The sequence below is a fragment of the Pteropus alecto genome, unplaced genomic scaffold (assembly GCF_000325575.1).
Source record: "Pteropus alecto unplaced genomic scaffold, ASM32557v1 scaffold40, whole genome shotgun sequence".
Taxonomy (NCBI): Eukaryota; Metazoa; Chordata; class Mammalia; order Chiroptera; family Pteropodidae; genus Pteropus; species Pteropus alecto.
Window position 1 is genome coordinate 14732074 of NW_006431919.1, and position 25456 is coordinate 14757529.

At 42.3% G+C, this 25456-nt stretch overlaps 2 protein-coding genes across 3 annotated transcripts in view; both read left to right on the forward strand.

Moving 5' to 3' along the window:
• The window catches only part of WWC1 (WW and C2 domain containing 1), a gene marked incomplete at its 5' end in the record, with an annotated part of 130525 nt that extends 120257 nt beyond the window's left edge, over positions 1-10268 (forward strand). The window contains 4 exons of the mRNA XM_025043164.1: positions 2125-2217; positions 5025-5258; positions 6764-6885; positions 7796-10268. Coding sequence (XP_024898932.1) covers positions 2125-2217; positions 5025-5258; positions 6764-6885; positions 7796-7862 — 516 coding nt within the window. The remainder of the gene's footprint in view (positions 1-2124; positions 2218-5024; positions 5259-6763; positions 6886-7795) is intronic.
• Positions 10269-12518: 2250 nt separating this feature from the next.
• RARS (arginyl-tRNA synthetase) overlaps positions 12519-25456 on the forward strand; it is a 21281-nt gene continuing 8343 nt past the window's right edge. The window contains exons 1-11 of one of the 2 annotated variants that reach the window (XM_006906495.3): positions 12519-12659; positions 13970-14104; positions 16160-16348; positions 17251-17359; positions 17918-18018; positions 18606-18727; positions 19842-19962; positions 21502-21631; positions 22598-22702; positions 24136-24314; positions 24841-24950. In XM_006906495.3, coding sequence (XP_006906557.1) covers positions 12615-12659; positions 13970-14104; positions 16160-16348; positions 17251-17359; positions 17918-18018; positions 18606-18727; positions 19842-19962; positions 21502-21631; positions 22598-22702; positions 24136-24314; positions 24841-24950 — 1346 coding nt within the window. In that variant the 5' untranslated portion in view covers positions 12519-12614. Of the gene's footprint in view, positions 12660-13969; positions 14105-15960; positions 16044-16159; positions 16349-17250; positions 17360-17917; positions 18019-18605; positions 18728-19841; positions 19963-21501; positions 21632-22597; positions 22703-24135; positions 24315-24840; positions 24951-25456 lie in introns of those variants that run through there. The other variant, XM_025043074.1, reaches the window with a different exon arrangement.

Sequence of the window (25456 nt, forward strand, 5' to 3'; positions counted from 1 at the left end):
AAAAATTATTTTCTGTGTCATCTAAACTTACAAACAATCCTGCAAGGCAAATAGTAGTAACCCCATTTCATAGATGCAGAAACCGAAACTCAGAAAGTGAGAGCACTTTTTCTAGGTCAGGAGCTACCAAGAGCCCTCGGCCTGTGTGTCCCGGAGGACTCTGCCCTCCTCCAGTCTGAATACAAGTCATCCCTTCCAGCTCTGCACACCCAGTGCCCTCTGCTAGGTGTCTCCCTTCTGTGGTCTTTGGCAGGGCCAGTGTCACTTGGTTAGTTTCCTGTCCCTCAGCCCTCACTGAACTTTAAGTTCATACGGGCAGGAACAACGTATTACACTTCCCACAGGTCTCCACAACCCCTGTGTCTTTAAGGTCTGTGTGTTTAGCAGCAGCGCCGTTACAGGTGTTGGTTGGCTCGCTTTGACCTGACGGATCAGTCTTTCCCAAATCCTCATTCCTGAGCTAGCTCTCTGTGACTTTATTATTTTATAATATATTTTATATAATTTATATATACTTATGTAATATGCAATTATTTTGTAATATAGTATTAAGTTTCCCTTACTCTTATATGGAAATAATAACAAAGCAACAATATATTCTACCGTGTTTGTAATCAAATGCATTGAAATATTTCATGTAAGAAAAAGTTAACTTCAGGGGCTTAATGTAGCTTTCATCTCTCATTTGTAACATGGTCTGTAACACATAAATGACTAATGCTTAAGGATCCATCCACCTTTGGATTGAAGCAATGCAGGATAACTCCCCTTTCTGGTATGATAGTCAGCCTGTCCTTTCATACTAATTCACCCCAGTCAGGGTGGCCAATCCCTCCATCTGAATATTAGTTTCATCTCTGAGCTCTGCGTGCATCCTGGGTGCCAGGAGAGGACGTGGGCTTGGAGTCAGACTGGATATCGAACTCTTGATTCTGATACTCACCAGCTGTACTACTTGTAAAAGTGTCTTAACCTTTCTGGGCCTCCCTTCCCTTTGTGAGGATTGTTTGAGGATTCAATGAAACCATTAGTAAAGCACAGGGCACATAGTAGGTGCTCTGTCCACATGGCTATAATTATTGTTACTGTTATTCTAGTTCTGGTTGAGATTCTGCCTTGCACAGTAACCATTTCATCATGTCCCGAGTGTTGCTGTGTTCATCAACATAGCAGGACTATCAATATCATTATCACTAATAATTATTAATAACGGCAGAAATGATGGCACCCAGCTTCTCAGGAGACACGTGCAGCAGTGAGCCGACAGCTGCCAGAACAAACAGGCGCTATAGTATCGGCCTGTGGCGATTCCACTGACTTGGAAATGTGACTCAAGAAAGAAGCCCCTGCCCCACACGTCCTGGGATGCACTCTTGTCCCATCTTCCCCCTCCGGTCCTCCTATGGGGACACACGCGCTCTCAATAGAAAAGCATCGGCCATGACCACAGCCCTGATCTCTGGCTGTGGGTGGAGAATGTTAGCTTTCTGGGGAGAGTACAAATAACTAAATGGCCGAAGGGGTTCCGAGGGGAGAGCTTCGATCAGCAGAGCCCTCGCCGAGCCTGTCTGCCCCATCTTCTCCAAGGATACTGTCCGGAGGCTTTGCTCTCGGGCTGCTTTTGTGTGTGTACGTGTGTATGATATATCTCAATCTTGATAGTGGCTCCATTTGAGCTTTAAAGGCTGGCGCTGTGGACAACAGGCAAGAGTCAATACAAACAGGTGTTTTTGTGGCAGGTCAAGGGGACAGTATACTCTGGAGTCACACTGTCTGGTGTCAGCCCCACTGTGTGCTACCAGCTTGCCAACCATGGGCAAGTCCCATAACCCCTAAGCCCCCACTTTACCAATGCGCTCCTGTCACATGCAGTTGTTGGAAGGAGTAAGTGAGATGTCACACGTACAGCTTGTAGCAGCACACATTGTGTCAGGTACATGCTCAGGAAACATTCATCTAAAAGGTCAGAATGAAACCCGCCTCCCACAGTCCCCAGGGAACAGAATTCTGGGTGATCGTACAAGAAAGGACTGGGCCGATGGGGGAACCCACACCCTTCAGGCCCTGGTGTGCCTTCCGAAGGCACTCGGACCTTCATTACCTTCCATGACTTTTTTCTTGCAGCTGAATCGGAGTGACAGTGACAGCTCCACACTGTCCAAGAAGCCACCTTTTGTTCGAAACTCCTTGGAGAGGCGCAGCGTCCGGATGAAGCGGGTAAGACTGTCTGCTCGAAGCCACTGGTACATCTGCTCCGCCCTCGTTTCCCCAGGCACATCTCCTCATGTCTGACCCTTGCTCCTCGGCCACTGGTTTTAAGAAGGTCACTCTTGTGATCGCGATGGTATCCGAGAATGGAAGTTTGTGAACTGTAAGGCCTGTGTAGGCTCTGGGGAAGGTGCCAAAGGGTAAATGTAACTTTATCGTCATGACGAAGTGGTTAGATCAGGAGTGTGCCTTCCTGGGTAGAAATCCAGGTCACTGAGAACTAACCAACCCAAGATTCATGGTCACTGATGGGAACACGCCTCACACAAGCCTCTGCTCAGTGTGCCGTCCAGCACACTGAGTGGTTAAAGGCTCTGACAACCCTCCCTGATGGCAGAGGAGCCAGGTACCCCCAGCACCAACCGGAAGCAGGGAGGCGTGCGTGGGCTTTTCTCGGTCCAGCTGGAAACACAGGGAAGAGACCACAGCTGTCCCCATAGAGAAATCTCCCCTTTCCTTATGGACACTGACTGAGGGATCGGGGTGGGGTGGCATTAGGAAAGGACTGATTCCTGAGTGGGACTTTCACCAGCCAGAGCTGCAGGAGAAGCAGAGACACCCTCCCCTCGAAGCGCTTTTTACACAGACTTGATAGCAGTCTGGTGAGTTCGTAGAACTAGGAGAAACCCAGAGCCAGAATGTCAGAAGGAGCAGTAGAGAGAGCAGAGGGAAAGGAGGGCGTGCCTACAGCCCCCTGCAAGGGAGGGCTTCTCGGCGCCCCCTGCACACCAGCTGCTGGTGGCCAGAATCGGGAGTTGGTCCTGTGTCGATCACTCCCTCCCCACCTCCGCAAATCTCCAGAAAGAGCCAGAGTGAGCAAGAGAAAGCAATGAAGCAGAGAGGTCACAGGAAAGGGAGAAAATGCTGGCTCTGGGGGACGGTGGACATGGCCTGAGGTGACAGGGACTGCCCACCCCACCCGTCTCCTGTGGCTGGCTGGTGCCGCGGTCTCCTGGGGAGCTTGCTCCCAGGCCACACTCCCAGACAGTTTGATTCAGCCACTGGGCTGGGGCCCCGGAAACAGCATTTAGAACCAGCTGGAGCAGGTGTGCATGCCCCACTCCTGGAGAAATGCCCCTGCAGAAGCTCCCGCTTGCGGCTCCTGCCTGTCCGACAGCTCCCTTCCAAGGCAGCCCCCACGGGAGCTCCCCCTTCTTCACCTCCTGAGGAAGCCTCCGATGCCGGGTCTGAGCCCATGTTTCCCTCGGGTCCTAAACTATGTTCCGAGGAACAGGAGCATCCAGAGGCCAGGCCAGGGCCCAGGACACTGCCATCCTTCCACTCACTTCCTGAGCTATGCCTCGTCTGCTTTGGGCCAGTTTCTAAATTGGACATCGGTCAATGCAAAGCAAAGGAATCTTTGTTTCTCGGTTTGAGAACTTGAGCCACATAGATCCTCAGCTGGATTTCTTGACCCTGCCCATGTATAAGCACAGACTAGATAGCGGTCACCCTAGCGAGCCTTATAAAACTGCATTGAGCCGTTTCATGTTCCTGAAAGTGAACTTGTCAGCCTTTGGTGAGGATAGTTCTCCTAGTAATGTCTTAGTACCATTTTTCCAGTCTCATTATTGGTCATCATATTTGTTTTTTGCTGCTGCATAACAAATTACGATAAACTCAGCAGCTTAAAATAATATAAATTCATTATCTCACAGTCCCCGCGGGTCAGGAGTTCCGGCCCAGGTTAGCTGGACCCTCTGCTCAGGGTCTCGCCAGGCTGGAATCTAGGTGTTGACCGACTGCATCCCTGTCTGGAGTTTTGACTGGGGAGAGAGTCACATCCTGGCCCCATCAGGGCATCGGCAGGGTTCATTCCTTGCATTTTCTTGCCAGCCACAGGCCCGGGCTATTCACAGCTCCTAGGGGGTCACTCTTGGGTCCTTGCCATGTGGCCCTCTTCACAACATACATTGTTTCTTCAAGGCCAGCAGATCTCTGTTCAGGAAGGGCCTAGTTCATCTCCTAAGGGCTCCCTTGATTGGCCAGGCCTACTCAGGATGACCTCCCTTTTGATTAACTCAGAGTCAACTGATTAATTACCTAATCACAGAAGTGACAGTCCATCATATCCACAGGTCCCACCCACACCTGGGAGGGCATTTATTCAGGACTTGGATGTCACAGGGTGGGAATCTTGGAGGCCAGCTTAGAATTCAGTCTCCCACAGTCACTTAATTCTTTTTTAATCATTACTGGTCTTTGATAGGAGAGTTAATGATTATAGTACTTGGGATCTTTTACATACAGATAACTGAAGAACTCAAATATAGCTTGAAAATGAACAGGGGGAGGTTCATTGGCTCATTTAGTGGAGAACAGCAGGATGTTGGAATAGTTTCAGGCATGGATGGGTCTCAGTCCCCCTCTCATGGCACTGCTCTCTCCACATAGGTTAATTCTTAAACAGGGTCACCCCATGTGGTGGTAAAGATGACCGTGATCAAGTTTCAGGTTTCTATCTTGCTGGCTTAACCACCTCTGTGTCCAGACAGCTGGGACCTCACAGGGTTGAGAAAAGGGGCTGAGGTCACGGTGGTAAGGCGCCCAGCACCGGGCCTGGGACATAAAATGCTCAATAAAACATGAGCTGTAGAAGTGGGAAGTAATCGGGACAGGGGTGGGGGCGGGGCATTCCGAAGTTGTGGAAACCTGCAGATGAAGGGAGGAGGGTATTTGAAGGGCTTGGAGGGGTCACGTGGGCTCACTAGTCCCGCCCCCTCACTAAACAGTCAGAGCCGCCTCCACCTCCGCAGCCGTCATCCTTCAAATCCCTGCGCAACGAGCACCTGATGCGCACCTCGCTGGACCTTGAGTTAGACCTGCAGGCCACCCGAACCTGGCACAGCCAACTGACTCAGGAGATCTCGGTGCTGAAGGAGCTCAAGGAGCAGCTCGAACAAGCCAAGAGCCATGGGGAGAAGGAGCTGCCGCAGGGACTGCGAGAGGATGAGCGCTTCCGCCTGCTGCTGAGGATGCTGGAGAAGCGGGTGAGTACGGCGCGAAAGGCAGGCGCGGCGGCGCGGTCCACGCTCGGAGATGATCCGCTGCTGCAAGGGAGCGAGGCCCGAGCTTTGAACGGGTCCTGCAGCCCTGAGGCCCACGGAGAGTGTGGGTCCCTCGTTCCCATCAGCAGAGGTATCCAGGAACCTCTTTGCCCAGTAAACGTTTTAAGTCGTGTGCAGGCCCTCATTATTCACCATTTATCAAACATTGGTACCTTATGTGTGCTGGAGCACACGCTTCAACAGCAAATCTGGAACAGTAAATCTTGACCTGCCCTAGTCCCTGCTCATGTGGTAGCACAGAGCAGTTACCTACGCAGGGGAGAGGGGCAGACATGGCCTGGCTTTGTACCGACTGAGATGCGGGGAATGCATGCCCGCTCATGGCCCTGCCCTCCTGTCCTGGGTCTGAGAGATTGCAGTGTTGCTCAAGGAAAAAGCGATGACTGCGCAATGGCAATAGCACGCGATGAGTTTTATTAGGGGGTGCTGTTTTCACAAGTGGGAGACGTCCTTCACAGCATGAGACCTCCCAGAGGCAACTTTTCTGGGGCCACTACCTAGACAGGGTAGAGAGGAGGGTTGGAGAAGGGGCTCTCCCACCTAGATGACATCACTCAGCAGCAGTAGGAGGGTTCTCTCAGTCAGAGAGCTGCAAAGCAGAAGCAGCTTGGGGTCTTTCATAGCCCTAAGGGTATATCTTATCTCTGACTAGCAGATGTTGGGTGCAGGTTCACGGGGTATGCAAAGCAGCAAGGTTCTAAATGGTTTAAAAATCTGCTCGTTTGAGTTATATTTAAAATAATTGGATGGGTGAAAATTTGAGTTGGGTTCCTGTAGGCTTTTGAGCTAACAGGGCCCAGACTATCATGAAAAAGAAAACAACACAGGGCCAATAAACAAAGGCCCTCTTTGACTCATTTGCTACTCTCAGATTGCCACCCTCAGCAGAAATGACAGACCTTTGCTAGTTCCCTCCGCACACAGCCAGACAAGATGCAGAGAACACCGTACAGAGGGTGCCTGCCTAGATCATTGGGAGGGCCTTGAGCGCCGTTGCATGTCTTGAATTGGGTTTCTACCACTTCTTAGTTGACGTTAAAAAGGTTTCTTAACATGTCTGGGCCTCAGTTTCCTCAGTTGTAAAACAGAGGTGGTTACAAAATCTACCTTCCTAGGTGGCCCTGAGGATAAGATGAAGTAGCACACAATTCACCAGGCAGCCCTCATCTCTTTACTTTTGACAGGTCCACAGAGGTATTCAGTTCCCTGGCCACTCTCACAGATGATGGGGTCGCTTCCCCTCATGTTTTGAATAAAGAGGATCCCACAGTGGAAGAGGAAGAGTAGAGGTGCCCATTCTGTGACCCTCGGACCTTTTGACTACAATAGACTCCTCATTTGTGCTAGAAAGTTCTTCTTGACTGACCCATTTCCGGAGGCCCTAAGGACTTCCCACAACCTCATCGCTTTGCTTGCTTTGCCTGCAGATGGACCAAGCAGAGCACAAGGGTGAGCTTCAGGCGGACAAGATGATGAGGGCGGCCGCCAAGGATGTGCACAGGCTTCGTGGCCAGAGCTGTAAGGAGCCCCCAGAAGTACAGTCTTTCAGGTAAGCAGGTGGGCCCCAGCCCGCCCACCTTTCCCTGTCTCACACAGCCCGCCCCAGCCTCGGTCTTCTTGCACTACTGCCTGTCCCACGCTCCCCTAGCAGACCACCAGCTCGCTCTCTCTCTGTAACAGACGTTCATCCTCGGCCAAGCCGTCCCTGGCGGTCTGTGCACTCTGCAGCGCATTCCCTTGGCTGTCTGTGTCAGTCCCCACACAACTCGAGCTAATTTGTTAGAGTCTCTTGTTTAATGAATGAGCCACCTGCCCCGGCCGTTCCTCTTAGTGGTTCCATCACCAGCAATTGTGGAGGATCAGCTGAATGATAAATAAGTCGGGGGTGATGGATGCCTGCCGGGCCTCCCTGGCTCTGCCTGCTGCCTGCCAGGATCTCAGGGAGGTGCCTTCTGGCTGAACTGGACCCAGGCATTTCATAGGAGGGCCTCCCATTCACAGACAACTTTGTGTTTAGACTCTGTTGTCTATTCAGATAAGGCTAAGAAACATTCCTTTGTGGTACATAAACATTTAAAATATTCTGTAATTTGTATAACTTGGACATCTCTTAGTATTTTAACCAATCGAGAATCTATAACAAACACTAGAAGTGGCCCAAATCCCTTTTGAACTCAGAGAGGCCCCTGATTTGAACTGAAGGTCGCTGGTCCTGCTAATGTCCACTAAAGCATTGGTTCTAAACCAGGGATGACTCGGATCCCCTGGGGACATTCGGCAGTGTCTGGGGACATTTTTGGTTGCCACAACCGGAAGGAAAGATGGGGGAACTGCGACTGACATCTAGTGGGCAGAGGCCAGGGGTGCACAGGACAGCCCCCACCACAGAGTTACTCTGCCCATAATATTCACAAGGTGAAGTTGGAAACTCTGCTCTAAAGGGATGGCCTCTTTTACAGGGAGAAAATGGCATTTTTCACCCGGCCTCGGATGAATATCCCAGCCCTCTCTGCGGATGACGTCTAATCACCAGAAAAGTATTTCCTTTGTTCCACTGACCACGCTGTGAACGTAGACTGTGGCTAAAGTTATTTATGTGGTGTTATATGAAGGTACTGAGTCACAAGTCCTCTAGCGCTCCTGTCGGTTTGAAGATGAACAGATTTTTTAGTTGGGGTTCTATTATTATTAAAAAAAACAAAAACAAAAACAAAAACAAAAACAAAAAAACCAGCATTAAAATGACAAGATTGTATAGTTTGTATATTTAGGAATGTATTTTTGAGAAAGAAAATTTAAATGAACTAAAGCAGTGTTAAGTTGCTGCTCTTCTTAAAACAAAATTGTTTAGATTTTTTTTTTTTTTCTTGTACAGCTCTACCTTCTAGAGGTTTCACTGCAATAAGTAAGTAATGTTTTGGGGACGGTAATCCTAAAAGGACGTCCTATAGACATCACAGCACAGCTGACCTTTCCTACTAAACATATTTTATACAATATTTTTTAAATGCACACGAACTGTTTGGGGGGTTCCGGGGTGCATCTGTGAATCTTCATGAGCTGTGATGTGTTTTTGTGTGGCCGCCTGATGTGGAGTGGGCAGCACGGAGCTGGCAGCAGGCCTGCCCACGCCGGTCTCGGATGCCAGTGAAGCCACTGAAGTGAGTGAGGGAGGGCTGTGGAAAATTCCTTTCAGTTTTATCTCCATCAATAAAGTGGCCTTTCTGAACGAATTTCCTCTCTCTTTTTCTCCTCCACCCTTCACTTCATCTGTTTCCCTGATTTTTGACTCTTCTCCTTCCCAATCATTTCCTTCCCACCCATCCCCAGGCCAGTGCAGGTGATGTTTTGTTTTTGTTTTGTTTTTGTTTTGTTTTCTTTGCCTGCCTTTCACTCATTTACTCATTAAATGGAAATGACTGCTCAGCGGGGCTATTGCAGGCGGTTGGAAGTCAGCCTTAAACAAGGAGCGCAATCTCTTCTTCCTTCCTTCCTCTGACATTATTCTGTACAATTTTCCTCAGAGTATGTTGCACCACCAGTCACATCAGAATCACTGGGGGCAGCTTGTTAAAAATACAGACTCCTGGACCCTCCCCCAACTGGGACGGGCCCAGAGACCGGCTTTTATCCATGCGCTCACGGTCAGTCTTATGCACGCTGCAGTTGGACGGACCAACTATCATGCGAGTGAAGCCCAGGCTGTCCCTCGCCTCCCCACTACATTCCTTACCTGGCTGTTTCTCCTTATGTAGAAGGAACCTACAGTGGCATAGAATCCACCATTATTCCCCATGTGGCTTCCAGGGCTTTTGATAGCCAGGCCTCCCTCCAACTGTCCAGTCCAGTTTCTCACCACCAGCTGGGGCTTCTTTCCCCAGGGTGTCACATCTCCGAACACGCCGGTGTCCAATGCACGCACTCTCTTTTGTGAAATAACATCCCATACATTGAGGGTTAGCTTTGCAGTTTCTTCAAATGAGTATCAGAGTCCCCAATCAATTTCAATACATCCCGAAGCAAAACATTGTTTCACGCTGTTCCTATGGGCTCTGATATCTGCATGGCTCAGAGCTTTGAGACAGCTGCCGTCCTCGAAGACCCTGCCCTTCTGTTAAGTGTGCTGGCAGCAGTGATGGAGCAGATGATTCAAGCCAGACAGAGTGACCCATCCCATTGGCTACCAAGGATAGGCATGGGACCCCAGTTGGACCAGTCTGACCTCTTCTACAATTTTCACCTGAAGGTTAGAGACTAGATTTTTCTCTTCCTAAAGCCACCTGTAACCAAGGTTCTAGCTTCTGGGGCCAACCCCACAGAGAAAAGCAGAAGTGGGGAGAGAATGGTATCCTTGGGGTCTGACTTAATTGACACCAGAGGTCAGCTGCATCCTCACTCTATCTGTATAGTCTGTCTAGTGAATCCTGTCGAGTGCTCAATAAAACTGGACCATCGTGCAATGGGATTTTTTCACTCGGTCACACCTTTATCCGTGTTCAGCTTTATCAGCAAGGGTCAGCCCCTCACGTCCCCGCAGCAGCTGCTTCTGTGAAGCAGAGTCCTAAAGGACCTGCTTGTGTTAGGGGGAAAGCTACATGGAGCAAGCACATCCTCCTACCCAAGAAGTGTGTCTCAGTGTCTCTTCAGCTGATGGAGCATTCCTAGGGAGAACGAGGCCACCCCTTCAGAAGGGGAAGGCCCTCCGTCTGCCGTGGCATCGAATTCCCTATACCTATAAACAGTCACTGCCCAGCCACCAGTACATCCCGTTGTTGTTTGCCTGGTGAGAAATTGAAGAATAAATAAACTTCCACTCATAATTGTGTGCATGTGTTCTCCAAAATTTTCAGAAAACAAGGTCTTAGAATTGTGAAATGACCTGCTCAAGATCACTCAGATTAATAAATGGCCAGACCTAGGATGCGAACCCGACCTTTGGACTCTGGAATTCATGTTCTTTCAACTTTGGTTTCTGTTTGACAGAAGTGTGATTACATGAGGCCATACTTGAAGGGACTTTGAACATTTGGTTTTCAGGAATAAAGTCATGAAATCCTGTGGTTTCTCTGCATGAAGGCATGGAGAAAGGGAGCGACTAGGATACTAGCCTGAAAAAAGCAGAACTCAATGAATCTGATCGTCCCGTTCATAAAACCAACAGTTGCCTTTTGACTACAAATCTTTTGCAATGTGCACACTGCTGGTCTTTGTGCTTCCTGCCTCTGAGAAGGCTGACATGTAAGAGTTGTCCAGCTTACTGCTAATCACATTCGGCTATGTGAAGGTCTTTCATTCCCACCACTGAGCATTTGCGATTCTAGTTCCTTCTACCTGGTACGCTGTGTCTTCATCCCACCTTGAGACTGTCTTCTCTTTATCACTATTCAGATCTCAGCTCAAGCCTTACCCGCTTGGAGAACCCTCTCCACTGACCCTGGGCTGCCCCATCCGACTTACCTTCCCACAAGTCACCCTGGCACACTGATTTGCTGGCTTCAGAGCACAGTTCCCTAGTCTTGTCTCTGCCCTCGATACTGAAAGATCTTAAAGTAGGGAACTTGTCTTGTTTTCTGTTGGATCTGACAACTAATGGGTCCTTAAAAAATATCCATGAGATGAATGAAATGAGATTAAATGTCTGTCTCAGATGAGTTTACTCCCTTCTCCTTTGTCACTATTAATCAGGACAAAGGAAAATTCTGGGTGGAACGGGAGTACTGAAGGCTTCACCTTTCCCAGTCTCTCCACCACTGCCCATACCCAGTCCGCCCCGTTTTCAAATAAATTTAGTTTTTGCCTTAGGCAATTTGCTTTTGCTCCCTCTCTGCCTAGAACCCTTCTTGTATTCATTCAATTAAACAGTTTTTGAGCACAGCTGTGCTCTGGGTGAAGGGTTTTCCAAGCTGGGCTATAAGCCCCCCAGGGTATAGCAAGATACTCTAAGGGGTCTGCAGGCCTGGAAAAGTTAGGAGCATTTCCTGATCCTGAATTTTTGTATACTCCTAAAATTGATTTGCCTGCAAACTCAGTTACCCAATTCTCTTTTTACATTCCACAAGGAAAGGCCTAACACCTCTTCCATTGCCCCTTGGTATAAACAAGAACTGAACAAGTTACTCCAAGAGTGTATTTCTCCTGAGGGTGACTCCTTGAGCACCAAGCAAAGGGAGCTTAGTAAGAAGATGATCCTTACTTCCTGCATTATCTGGAAGGTGGAGATCTGTCCATCAATTTGTCCATCCAGCAACTCGTCCATCCCTCTATCCATCTTACTCTCAAAATTTAGAAATGAGATGACAGGGACATATATGAAGACTTTTATTTGGTTTAAAAGATTAAAATAAAGGCAAAGTTTTTTTTTTAAATTAAGTTAATACGATTTGGATTATTTGATCTGACAGAGAACTAGCTTTGCCAATTCATATGGTGGGCATTTTCCATAAGTTGGATGAGCTAAATTTGCAGCTTCACAGTTTTGATGAAATACATGAGAGCACATACACAAGAAGCCACATGCCAGAAAAGCATCCGTTACCTCTATATAAAGTTGTGGCAAGAATTTTCAGATGTCAACTTTAAAAAATCTACACGAGTTCTAATTTTAAAAATTCTTTCATGGGGCACAGAAGTGGAAATGTTGAGAGACGGCTGCTTTAAAGTACCGGGGGGTCTAAGGAGGAGTGAACAAGACAGTTAAGGCCCCCATCCTCTCAAATGGTATCTCAGGTCAGCAGTTAAAACAATTTTAACTCAAATGTCACCCGCTCAGAGAGGGCTTCCCTGACCCAAGTCACTCCACCACATTTCTTCCTGAACATTAAAACTATGTGAGATTGATTATTTACTTTTTTTGTCTAGTGTATCTCTTCACTCTAAAATGTAACCTCCGTGATAGCGGGGCCCTTGTCCAACTTGTTTCCAGCTTGTGTTCAAGCGCCTGAAATCGTGTCTGGTATATTAACGTGCACAATCAATGCTTGTTGAATAAACAGATTTCGTTAGTTCTGTGCCCATTTCACAGAGGTTCTAGGTCAGTACCCTCTATCCAAGTCAGTCCAAGCACAGAGCAGCTCTGGTCCGATCCCCACCCCCACCACCCTCAACCTTCTGCCCTCGCCCGCATCCCGGCCGACTTCCCTGCATGGTCTCCCCGAAGCGCCTCCCGGGCGACAGCACCCAGTCGGCCTCCAAACAGCGAGAGGGGAGGGCTTCCGCTTCCGGTTTAGGGCCGGCCATTTCCGCTTCCGGCCACTTGTTGCGTGAGGCGCTGACAGGAGGATGGCCGGGCTGGTTGCTCAGTGCTCCGCGCGGCTGCAGCAGCAGGTCAGACCGCATGGGGGCCAGTGGAATGGCTTGGAGGGGAGGGACCAGGCCCCGGGGCCCGCCCGAGCAGCGTCGGGGCGGCGGCAGGGAGGCGGGGGTCGCCCCGTTCTCTCCGACGCGGACAGAGGGGTCCCGAGACCCAGGCCCCGCTGCCTCAGAGGCGAACGCCCGCCCAGGAGCCCTTTCCCAGGGGTGGGAGAGGAAGAACCCCTCGGTCCTGGGCCCATGTGACACTGAGGTTCAGCGGAGCACAGGGTCCCGCCCTCTCAACCCCCCACCCCAGACCGGCATCTGCGGTGGGCTGGAGCCTTGCGTGATCAGTACAGTCTCGCCACCGTGCTCTTTCTGCCCCGCGCGCACGCACGCGCTGGCGGGATGCGGAGGGACAGGCAAAGAGGGAAGGGGGATGAGAGCAGGAGCCCTGGGCCCTGGTGTGCGGCTCGGCCACCGTTCTCTTCATGATGCTGAGCAAGAGTAATTCTAAAAAGCCCATGGAGTGGTTCATTATCAAACAGAAGTTGGCCCTCCGCCTTCGCAGTTACAACTTAAAAGTGAAAGTGCAACAATTCCTTTACATTTTATACTCAGGGAAGGGAGAAACGAAAGTAATTTAAGGACTCTTATCAAAGGAACTGCTTTATAGTACTGAATCAGGAGTCACAGAGTACAAGTTGCTCAAGGAAATTGGCAAATTCTTTACTGTTCTGAGTGTATGTTATCAGTGTGTAGATACAAGTAACTTTTCACTAAGTTAGGGTAAAAGTTACAGAGATCATTTCTGAAGTGTTTAGCCCAACATCTGGAACATAATGTATATTTATTTATGTAAACTTTTGGGGGGCTGTATTTATGTCCTGGTAAACATTCTGCAGTTTCACGTGAGGCCTCCCTCAGTAATACAATAAGGTGGGAAGCTTTACTTTCTGAATTAGCATATCTTTAAGTTTTTAGTTAAAAGCCTGGTAGAGGACCTAAGACACTGGAAACAAAGGGGGGAAAATGGGGAAATAGTTTTGTCGCACAAAGGACAAAAGGCAAACATTTAAGCCAAGGAAAGAAACTAGGGATATGAGGCTTGTCCCATCGTGTGCTTAACACTCCTGTTCCTCTGCCCCAACATACTTAAGTTTTTCATATTATCAAGGGTAGTATGCTGACGATATCAAAGACCTTGAGGAAGTGAAAGTTCATTCCAATCACCTTTGCCATGCCCTGGTGGAGAGAGGAAACGAAGAACTTTATGGTACAGTTTATTAGATCATGAAGTCTTCAGTCATACTGAGCTGAACAAAGTGCCTTTTCTTTCATAGGAAAAAGAAATTAAGTCTCTGACTGCTGAAATTGATCGGTTGAAAAACTGTGGCTGTTTAGAAGCTTCTCCAAATTTGGAGCAGTTGCAGGAAGAAAATTTAAAATTAAAGTATCGACTGAATATCCTTCGAAAGGTGAGTTCTCTGGGTTCTGGTTTCTTCCTATAACTTGAATTATTACATCTTTTTTAAAACTGTTATCAAAGATTCTGAAAGTTTACCCTGATGAATTTGGAAAGAGGGGAAAAGAACCCTGTTTTCCCTGCCCGAGGCAGATTAGGACTAAGTTATTGGTGCAGGTAATGGAGAAGTTGGTGGGGTCCTGTCTTCCCAGGGGCCATTGAAATGTTTCATCATGCTAAATGTTTGGCTGGCTTAAAGTTGGCTCTAAGTAGAGTTGAGACATTTCTTTCAACAGTTTGTGCCTGTGCCTTTTTTAAAAATTATTTTTTGAATTTTAAATAATTGCCTCAATCAAAGGGAAATGTGTTAAATCACAATCACACATAACCACTTCACTACCCTAAGTTGGTTATTTTACAATTTTATTTTTATATTTTTCAGTGTCATAGCGGCTGGGGTTTTTTTCCACTTAATATTTCAGAACATTTTTTTCCCATGAAGCTTGTGCTGTATTTGTTATTTAATGACCTCAAAATCTAATAGTGTTTATCAGTTGTATCAAAAAGTTTGAACTTGCTTCATTTGGAGTTTAATTTTTTGGCCTGCCCTTCAGGTCAGCAGATGACACATCCTAGAGGATGACCTCATTCCCGTAATTGTTATCCTGTGTGTGTTTACTGCTTTTAGCCAAGCTGAACTGGCACTGTATCTTATTTATTTATCTTCGACTCTGCCTGCCCCACTCCCACAAAGCCTTTTTTATTACCTATGTGTGAGCTCTTCTGCTTCAAATAGCTTTGTCTTTGAGTCTTCTAAAATCACAGAATTCCTTTTTCACGGAATCTTCCCCAAAATATCTCACCTTTCCGATTACCTCATTTGTTCCGCACTTATTTATACTCACTTTTGTATTTATTTCAATTCAAAAATATTATTAAATGTCTTATATGTGGTAGTGGCTTTGACGGAAAAGATAATAAAGGAAGTACAGTATATTGTATCCATAATACAGATTAGCCCTATACTTGATCTTAGCCAAAAGGCTGAGAAGTAATACAAATTAGCTCTAGTGTGTAAATAGGAGAGTACTGTCAGTGTAATGTGGAAGGCACTTTCTCTATGTGACCTACTGAGTAACAGCAGTGAGCTGAGCACAAGGTACGCAAACACAGAAAATAGCAAGCCACACAAGAAAAACACTACAGTGCAGGATACCCATTTGCCCTACCTTCTGTCCCTGGCTCACTTTGGCCAGATGCTCTGACTTAGAAACACTTATTAGGTGGTGGTTTCAGAGGCTTTTTACCCTTGTTTGCATTAACTCAGCAGCTTCAACTCTTCCTTATTCCTCTTTCATTGAGTTGTCCTCATCTTTTTTTAAGATAAAGTTTCATATTTATTTAGCACTTACTAGGAATTACAGATACCTTTTTAACAGTGATGATTTTCAAGATTGCTATTGTGATAGTGCTCTTGTTACAAAATCACATTTTGAGTAATCTGCTTCTGATGCTAATTTTCTTATAAGCTCTTATTTTTAAGATGTAATTTTTTGCATAACGTGAGATGTTTCAGAAAGCTTATCTTTATTGCAGAGCTTACCATTTTGAGGGGAGAAAAGACTTGCACATGTGAAATAGGTTGGGGAAAAGTATTAAATGTAATCAAATACTAAATTACATGGTGCAGAAATCAAGTACAATGGATTCATCTATGTGTTTACATTTATACACACAAAACATACATATATCAAATTTTATACAAACTTTAGAGAAGCTAAGAATATGATAAGTCAGCCCTTTACACACTCCGCTTTCAGTTTCTGTTCTGATGAAATAACTGTGGAAGGAGAACTCAGGAATTCCCCATGTATGTCTTAGATACCGTGGGATAGACTTGTCCTATTACCTTTCTCAGCATATCTGAGATATAAGAGTGTTATACTATGAATGTATGTTACCTTTTGGTTCTTCTCAAGATATTTGAAGGTTTCTCAAATGGGGGGGGTGGTGGATTTTATATGGTAATTTAATATTTTATTGACCTTTTTTCATTCTTTTCTTACAGAGTCTTCAAGCAGAAAGGAACAGACCAACCAAAAATATGATTAACATCAACAGCCGCCTACAGGAGGTCTTTGGTTGTGCCATTAAGGCTGCGTATCCAGATTTGGAAAATCCTCCTTTAATAGTGACACCAAGTCAGCAGCCCAAGTTTGGGGACTATCAGTGTAATAGTGCTATGGGTATCTCTCAGGTAATTGTATTATTATGAAGTGCTCTTGGTGATTTGTTTTTCTTAAGCATTATCATCATCATTATCATAAACATAAATAGCAACACTTCCACAATTCTGAAAAACTTGAAGAAGGGGCATGTATGTTTTTAATTTTTAAAAAAGCACAGATTTGAATATTCAGTTAAATGTTTAAGGGCAATTAGTTGGTACTGTTTTATTTTGGTACTTCCTCCCTGTTGTGTCCAGGTTTGCTGTGTTTTGCTGGTGAGAGTCAGAAGATGAGGAATTAAAAGTTAGCCACTTGGCATCCAGCATTTTTGTCAGATATTTGATGCAGCTGTGGTGTCTTTGAGGCGGGCTTACGTATTTCATTTTCAATCAAACTAATTTCCTATTTTTAATAGCTACATTGTCTAATGTGTTTGTGGTTAATTGCCCCTGGTTTGGGACTTTTTGCTTTCCTTTCATTGTTAAATAGAAAGGGTTAATCTAAAGAGTTCAAATTTTTTTTCCAGATAATTTTTATGTGTCTGTGTTGGGGTTAAGTATTTAAGGGTGCTGTTTATCATTCAAGTCCACATATTGCACACTGTCATGATTTGAAAATTAGAAATATAAATATCTTGGAAACAGGCATAATAACTAAAGACTTTGCTGCATCTTCATAAAAAAGTTATAGATGTGTGTGGCAACTCATTTTGAAATGGAGATCACGTGGTTTGGGCACTTTCGTGTTTCTCTTAAGACTGACTATTGATGCTCAGTGCTTTAATCTGGTCATTTATAAAATCATTGGACTTCTCTGCTTCTGCCTTCTGATCAGTCTAATGTCAGATGCATCTAATGCTTTGTCAGTTGTGCATTTCTGAGTAACTTGCTGAAATGTGTTGTATAATGAATTGTTTTATATTATATTATAGATGCTCAAAACCAAGGAACAGAAAGTTAATCCGAGAGAAATTGCCGAAAGCATTACCAAACACCTCCCAGACAATGAATGTATTGAAAAAGTTGAAATTGCTGGTCCTGGTATGACAATGTTACCCTTTATCTTAAGTAGTTGTATTGATGCTGAGTCCTTTTTGAAATAAAAAATGAAAAACATTTTTAAATATAAATGTAGGATTAAGACTTGTATGCTGAAAAAGATGGTGAAAGCACTTTGGATTGAGAGGTAGGAAACTGAGGTTTAATCTAGACATAGGTGCCTGACCTTGGATGAGTTCCTTTATCTCCTTGTGATTCAGGTTTTCATTCACAAAGAAGAGACAGGTAATGGTAGGTAAATTTGTGGTGAAAGGGCTATCTGTTTTCTGTTAAGAGGTGAACAGATCGTTTGCTGAGAGTGAAAAGGCCCTGAATCAAGTAAGAAGCTTTCAGGAGAGTGGTGTGGTTTGAAGTAGATGCTGAAACAGGGAGCTGACAAGAGAGCTCAAGTCAGGGCCCCGAGTGGTATTGGAATCCCGAAGCGTTTCGCCAGAGCCACATCAGCGCTCTGGAGCCCGAAGTGAGAAAGCCTTTGGGAGTGAGCAGTTCTTCCACATAGGAAGCTATCTGATTTTTGTTTTACTCTCTACTGTTCATTAGGTTTTATTAATGTCCACTTAAGAAAAGACTTTGTATCAGGACAGTTGACCAATCTCTTGGTGAATGGCGTTCAACTACCTGCACTTGGAGAGAATAAAAAGGTATATGTACATTTTTCAATTGATATTAATATATAGCTTAGAAATGTGTGATAAGTGCTGTAACTGGAAATGGCTTTCACTTATATTGAGATTTAATCATTGATATTTGAGATTATGAACCTAACTGTGATATAGCCTGTTTCCTGGGTCTTGCTTATTATATGATTCTTCTATTCACTTCATTCCAGGAGGCACTTGAGGTGGCCAGGTGATATTTTTGAGCTGTCACTGAAATAGAGGATAGATAATTTATATAAACGAATTTGATTCTTTTTCAGTTAATGGTAGATGAGTGGACTCATCAGAAAACCTAGCAAGCCAAGCTACTGTTTGTCTGAGTTTTATTATTAAATATGTTGTTATTGAATATGTTAGCAGAATAAAAAGTTTATACTCCTCTAAAAATGTTTTATTGAATATATTTGACGTATAACATTGTGTATATTTTTAAGGTGTGCAGCGTGTTACTTTGATTCGTTTATATATTATGATTGCCTTTGTAATATTTGTAATTATGTAGTTTATCATATTACATAATCACAGTACAATATTGTTGCCTATAAATATCTCTTTGCTTTCTATCCCAGGTTGTAGTTGACTTTTCATCTCCCAACATAGCTAAAGAGATGCATGTAGGCCATCTCAGGTCAACTATCATAGGAGAGAGCATGTGCCGCCTCTTTGAATTTGCAGGATATGACGTGCTGAGGTGTGTACTCTTGCCTTTTGAGATTTCTATAGAAATGACAGATGTCCTTTGAGAATCTTGGACTAAGTGATTCATAAGTGTGGTTCTGCTGCTAGTCACCTAGTAGGCTTTTAAAATAAATTGTGTCTCAGGCCTCTCCTCTGAACTAACAACTTTTTAGAATCTCTTGGGGGTGGAACCAAGGAAAAACACCCCCCACCCTTCATTCCACAAATAGTTCTTGAGTGCCTCCTGCATACCAGGGGTTTATATTCTAGTACTGGCAGAGGTAGGCAAGGGACAAATTATGCTGGGCCTTGTAGGCCATAATACGAAATTGGGATTTTATTCGTAAGTGTAATGGGAAGCTACAGGAGAGTATTAATTAGTAGAGCACTATCTAGGCATATCTCGGAGATATTGCAGGTTCAGTTCCAGACCATCAGAGTAAAGAGTCGTAATTTTTTTTGCTGGTGGAAGGTCTTGCCTTCAATTTGTTAAAAACGCAACATCTGTGAGGTACAGTAAAGCAGAGTGCAATAAAATGGAATGTGCCTATAATTGAAGATTACTCTGGCTTCTGTGAAGAAGCTAGACAAAGAAGGGAAAGCTATAGTAATAAGTTAGAAGGCTATTATAATAACCCAGTTAAGAGATATTCTAGTGGTTTGAGATTAGTTAAAAGCAGTGAGAGATGAGAAGTGGTTTGATTAACATACATTTGGAAGATTTTGTCCATTGACATTTGAGAACCACTAGTATAAATTATACTCAGATAATTGCTTGAAATGTTAAATTTTCATAAAATTGTGGTAATGACCAACATTGGCTCAGTTGTCATTGTCCTAGTCAGCTACACGTAAACAGATCACAATCCATTGATAGAAACTTCTTTCATTTAGCAAATCCTGCTCTGAGCAGCCTCTGTTAACTGGGTGTACATTGCTAAACATAACATTGTGTTTGCCTCTCCTGGAGCTTGTAGACAGGTTGAGGAAACAACTGAGTAAACAAGATACTATTAAATGTAATGTCCTGGCAGTTAAACATTAGCAGTTTCCAATGGAATATAATTCCCCTAATTTAAACATGTTTATCGTTTTAAAATTATTTTATGTTTTCTGGTTGGTATTAGATTAAACCATATAGGAGATTGGGGGACCCAGTTTGGCATGCTCATCGCTCACCTGCAAGATAAATTTCCAGATTACCTAACAGTTTCACCTCCTATTGGGGATCTTCAGGCTTTTTATAAGGTTTGATACAATTTATTGTTATATTATTTGTGTTTTAACCATTCATTATAATCGTTTTCCTTAGGGAGTTCAGAATGGTATTTGAAGCTACTGTGGGGTTAAATAAATGTTGCTAAACTCCCCACCTCTTAAGGTATCATCTTTGCTTCTGTGTTGGTGTACACTAAAAATTGAATTCTACCACATTACCTGTTAAGCGAATTTAGGAGTTTGTTAATCAGAATACATTTTAGTATTTAAGTGTTTTTGATACTGTTGTTTTCTTCTTGACATTATATATTTTTTAAATGTTATTAAGTATATGTAAATCTGTTTTAAAAGACAGATTTACCATAATCCATAATTTTAAATTAATCACTGTGGTCAACTTTCTTTGATTTTTTTGACTTATCTCTATATCTAAACATTGATTATGTCATTTTTGATAGTCATTTTTGTATTGCATTTATTTAACATTATAAACTCATGTTACTTTATGATATGACTGCACATCATTTCGTTGGATTGGTGTACTAAAGCTTGCACTCATCTTTGATGTTGATTTTTTTCCTTTTTTGGAGGGCTCCTATCTGTGAACAACTTTTTATTTATGGGTTTTATCCCTTTTTAAAATTATTTCCTTATGATAACAGCTTCCCAAGAATAGGATTACTTTATTAAAATGTAAACATTTGTGGAGTTTATTGTTTGTTTTGGGGAGGTTTTTTTTGTCTTTGATAAATATTTTCTGATGAAAAAATTGAAAACAACCAAAATGTTTACTAATGTGAAACAGGTAAAATAACTAATGTTATAATCACCTGTTGGAATTCTGTGTTCTGAATATAATCAGTATTAATGCAAGGAAATGTTTGTAATACATTGTTAAATTTTAAAACCATAGTAAAAAATCCATATACTTCCAGTTTTTTGGTAAAACACATAGGTGTGTATTTGCAAAGAAATGTCTAGGATTATACACCAATATGTATGTTGTTACTGGTTAGTTTGGGGTGAGATTAACTACACACAGACACACACACACACACAGACACACACACACACACACACATATTTTATAGTAAGCATGTGTTGCTTTCAAAATAGAAATAAAACAATGAAAGGAATTTTTAATTACCAAAAAAAAAAAAAAAAAAAAACTCATTCAGGACCACATCCAGAATGGAAAATAGAGCCCAGAAAAATCATTCCTGCCTGTTAGCTATTCTTTATTGCTCTCCTGGAACACAAAAGCATTGGTGTGAGTAGGCTTTTCTGATGTAGAAAAGTGGAGGTAGCACTATGGTGAGAATTTTCGGGAAAAAATAATTTCAAATGAAATAATAGGGTTCTTTCACACACTCATTTGTAACAGTATTTTTAAATATTGAGATAGAGCACTTCTATTGTTTTTGTTCTAGTATTCTAAATTTTCACTTTTTCCTCGCTCTTTGATAAAGTGGGGTTCGTTTGTTTTTTGAGAAATGAACAAAGTTTTAATATAGAAGTATAGTTGACTCTATTACAAACCTTATTACTGTTTTTTTTTTTTTTTTAAAGGAATCCAAGAAGAGGTTTGATACTGAGGAGGAATTTAAAAAGCGAGCGTACCAGTGTGTGGTTCTGCTCCAGAGTAAAAATCCAGATATCATCAAAGCCTGGAAGCTTATCTGTGATGTTTCCCGCCAAGGTGAGTTTCTGGGCTTTGTTCATTCATTCAACAAATACTATTACATGTAGTTTCCTTGAGTCTTTATTCAGAATTGACCTTAAATAACATGTTAAACTTCCAAGGACTAGCAAATAAATTTTTTTTCTTAAATATTTTCTAAAACTAAAACAACTGTTAAGAAAGTTTATTAAGACAGGTGCAAAATTTAACTTTCTCAGTATTCAGCAAAAATTAATTGGGAAAGCAGGAAAAAAAAGATCCTATTCACAATAGCAACTAAAGCTATAAAACCCTTAGAAATAAATTTACTCAGAAATGTGGAGGACCAAGACGAAGAGAAATCCACAATAGATATAGAAGAATATTTGTGTAGAATATCATGCAAAGTTCCCTAGTTCTCCAAATTCATTTGTTGTTTTAGACAATTTCAAGTTTTCGAACTTGACAAAGTAATTTTAAAGGTTACTCTGAAGAATTAATGGACAAGAATAGCCAGTAGATCTTTGAAAAAGAAGACTAATGATGGCTGTTTTCAGCACTAGGTAGTAAAATGTTTTATAATGTGCTACTATAGGTAATACTGTTTTGGATGTATGGCTAGACAGGTAAATGGTACGAATTATGAAAAACTATAAGAAAATTTAGTAAATATTTGATCTCCAAATAGGAAAGGCTTTTATTTCTTTTTTTCTTCTCGTTTACATTACATTTTTTTTAAGGTACACAAAAAGCACATGTTCTTTATAGGCAAACAATAAATGTAGACAGGAAAAAAAGAAAACAATAATTATCTATAGTCCTACCAACTGTTAATATTTTGATGTGTGTTTTACTATATTCTTTTCACATTTTAAAATGGCAGTATGTATATAGTGCTCTGTATCATACATTTTTAATACAATGAATTTTTTTCCAGATAACGAAAGACGCATATTTCTTATTTGTTTAAATTCTTAACCATTTTCTTTGGTGACTTTTTCTTAGAGTTTAATAAAATCTATGATGCCCTGGACATCTCATTAATAGAGAGGGGAGAATCCTTCTATCAAGATAGGATGAATGACATCGTAAAGGAATTTGAAGATAAAGGTGGGTATTCTTCAACTTTTATGGAAAATTTCAAAGGCAAAAGTGAGAGAATATTATAATGCCTCCACGAGCGTGTCACCCAGCTTCAACAATTATGAATACAGGCCAATCTTATTATGTTTATTCACTGCTTACATCATATAATTTTATCTATAACTGTTTTAGTATGTGTCTGTAAAAGACGCTTTCTCTCCAAAATCACAATACCATTATCACTTCATGAAAATTAATAATGCTTTCTTAATATTATTAAATAGCCAGCCAGAAGTTAAATTTCACAAATTGATTTATAATCTTTTTTAATCATGAGGGTTTTTCTGTCTGAACATGATACTTGTTTGACATATATCTTAAGTTGCTTGAATCTGTAGGTATCTCTTTCTCCCTCCCCATTTTTTTTTTATTGTTAAAGAAACTGAGTCATTTTTTAACAGAATTTCCCATACAGTGTTATTTAACATAATTCCTCTCTCTGTATTTTCTAAAGAGACTTGATGAAATTCTGGTTTGTATTCTCTTTTCTTTTTTTGTTTTGTTTTTTGTTTATTTGCAAGAATGCAAACAATGTCTAATTGGCTCTTTTGGTGATGTGAAGATGGATTAGTGGGTTCAGGTGTTGTCAGCCTGATTTACCCTTAAATTTCCACATTAGACTTTCCCCTAGTGGTTTTAGCAACTTTTGATGATCATGACTTTGATCCATACTTCATTAGAGGTTTAAAAGGGTAGTATTGTACATTCCTTCTTTGTTACCTGGAATTCTCCCGTCACATAATTATTTTGGTTATCCTGAGGTACAGTCCCTATAAGGCAAGCAGTATAAATGCTTTATTATTTTTACTTATCAGTTTTCAGAATAATTATTTTTTTAGCATCTTCCCGATATGACAACTAAGTTATTTTTGGCATTATTATAATAAAAATTTTAGAGACTCTTATTTTAATGATGATAAAAAAGGCACAGAGAAGTTAGTAAATTCCCAAGGTCACATAGCTAATAAGTGATAAGTCTGAGATTCAAACCTATGCACTTCAAATATAGCTGTTTTTATCATCACGTTCTTTCAGTACATTTTAAGAGGTAATGATAAAAATTTCCAGAGGAAGGCTGTGGCTCCAGCTTGAAAGCAGAGCGTGGATTTACATGTTCTGCAACTGAGCAGGTGGGCTCCAGTGAGGTGTTCTACAAAGTGTTTGGAAGCCAAGTGTAGTGTGAGTCCACAAAATTGCCGGGATATTTCACCTGTGCCCTGAACACCCTGTGTGTCCAGACAACTTTGACAATAACCATTTTCCAAGGCTCACAGTAGTAGGTCACTATGAGAAAAAAAAAACGTGATTTTTTGAGCTCGCTAATAAATATCCTGTAATGGCTAAGCATTTATATTCCTTGAGGGTTCTTTTAACATTATTAATAAAGATTGTTTTTCTAGGATTTGTACAAGTGGATGATGGCAGAAAGATTATATTTGTCCCAGGATGTTCCATACCATTAACCATAGTAAAATCAGATGGAGGTTATACTTATGATACATCTGACCTGGCTGCTCTTAAACAAAGACTGTTTGAGGAAAAAGCACATATGATTATCTATGTGGTGGACAGTGGACAAGTGAGTTTGTAGATTTGTGTATGCTCTTACATTGTCTGGAGGTGAGATGGTGTGGTGAGATTCGTGGCGTATGACATTTGAGGACTACAAATTTTCCCCAAAATGCGAAACAGTTTTATAACATAGGTGAAAGAACAAGGGTTGGATTTGTCCAAACTTAGAAATGTCCCAGCTTTTCAGCTTATCTCCATAAACTGGAATTGGGGTTACTCCTCTGAACCTCAGTGACCATCCCTGTCTGAAAGGGTGGTCGTGAGACATGAAATTTAATTGAAATTAGTGCACATGAACCTGCCCTATATTCAGTTGCTTTAAAAATCTTTGAAAATAGAAAATGTAACAGTCCTGCTCTTATTGTTTCTCATTTATAGGGAATAAAAAAGAGCTTGTATAATTTTACTTGCCTTACAAGTTTTGTGAGTGATTTGAGTTTTCCAGATCTTTATCTTTAAACACAAGAGTTTTAGGTCACTTCGTTGTTATTAGAAAGTTTAGCGAGTAACTTGCTACTTCTGTTCCTTTGTAGTCTGTGCACTTCCAGACAATATTTGCTGCTGCTCAGATGATTGGTTGGTATGACCCTAAAGTAACTCGAGTGTCTCATGCTGGATTTGGTGTGGTGCTGGGGGAAGACAAGTAAGTCTGGAATATCTAAAGACGGTAATGACATACCTGAGCCCCACATTTTTTGGAAGAGGCTCATTTCATTTGCTACCATATTAGAATTAAATTTTGTTTACAGTTATTTTTAATCTGCATATACTCAGATCATGAACCAACTGAGCTATATCCTATCATTCACCCTTGGAGAATGTAGTGTTTTAGAGAGATTTGTACAAAGTCAAAAGAAAACCAGACTATAGACTTAATAGATTATAAAGAGGGTTTCCATTCTCACAGATCTACATTGTAATATCTATCACAATATCTCCTCAGATTTCAAAAAAAAATATTCAGCAGTATATTTCAAGCATTTTGTAAACGTTTGTTTTTCTTCACAGTTGAACACCTGGCTAACAGATTTATAGAGGTTCTAATTGAGTTTTAAGACTCATGGCTTTTTATGCTCATCTCAAAAATATTAAGTTTATTGAGACCTACATGTTAATATCCATACTTTCAGTTTTTCTGTTTTCCAATTC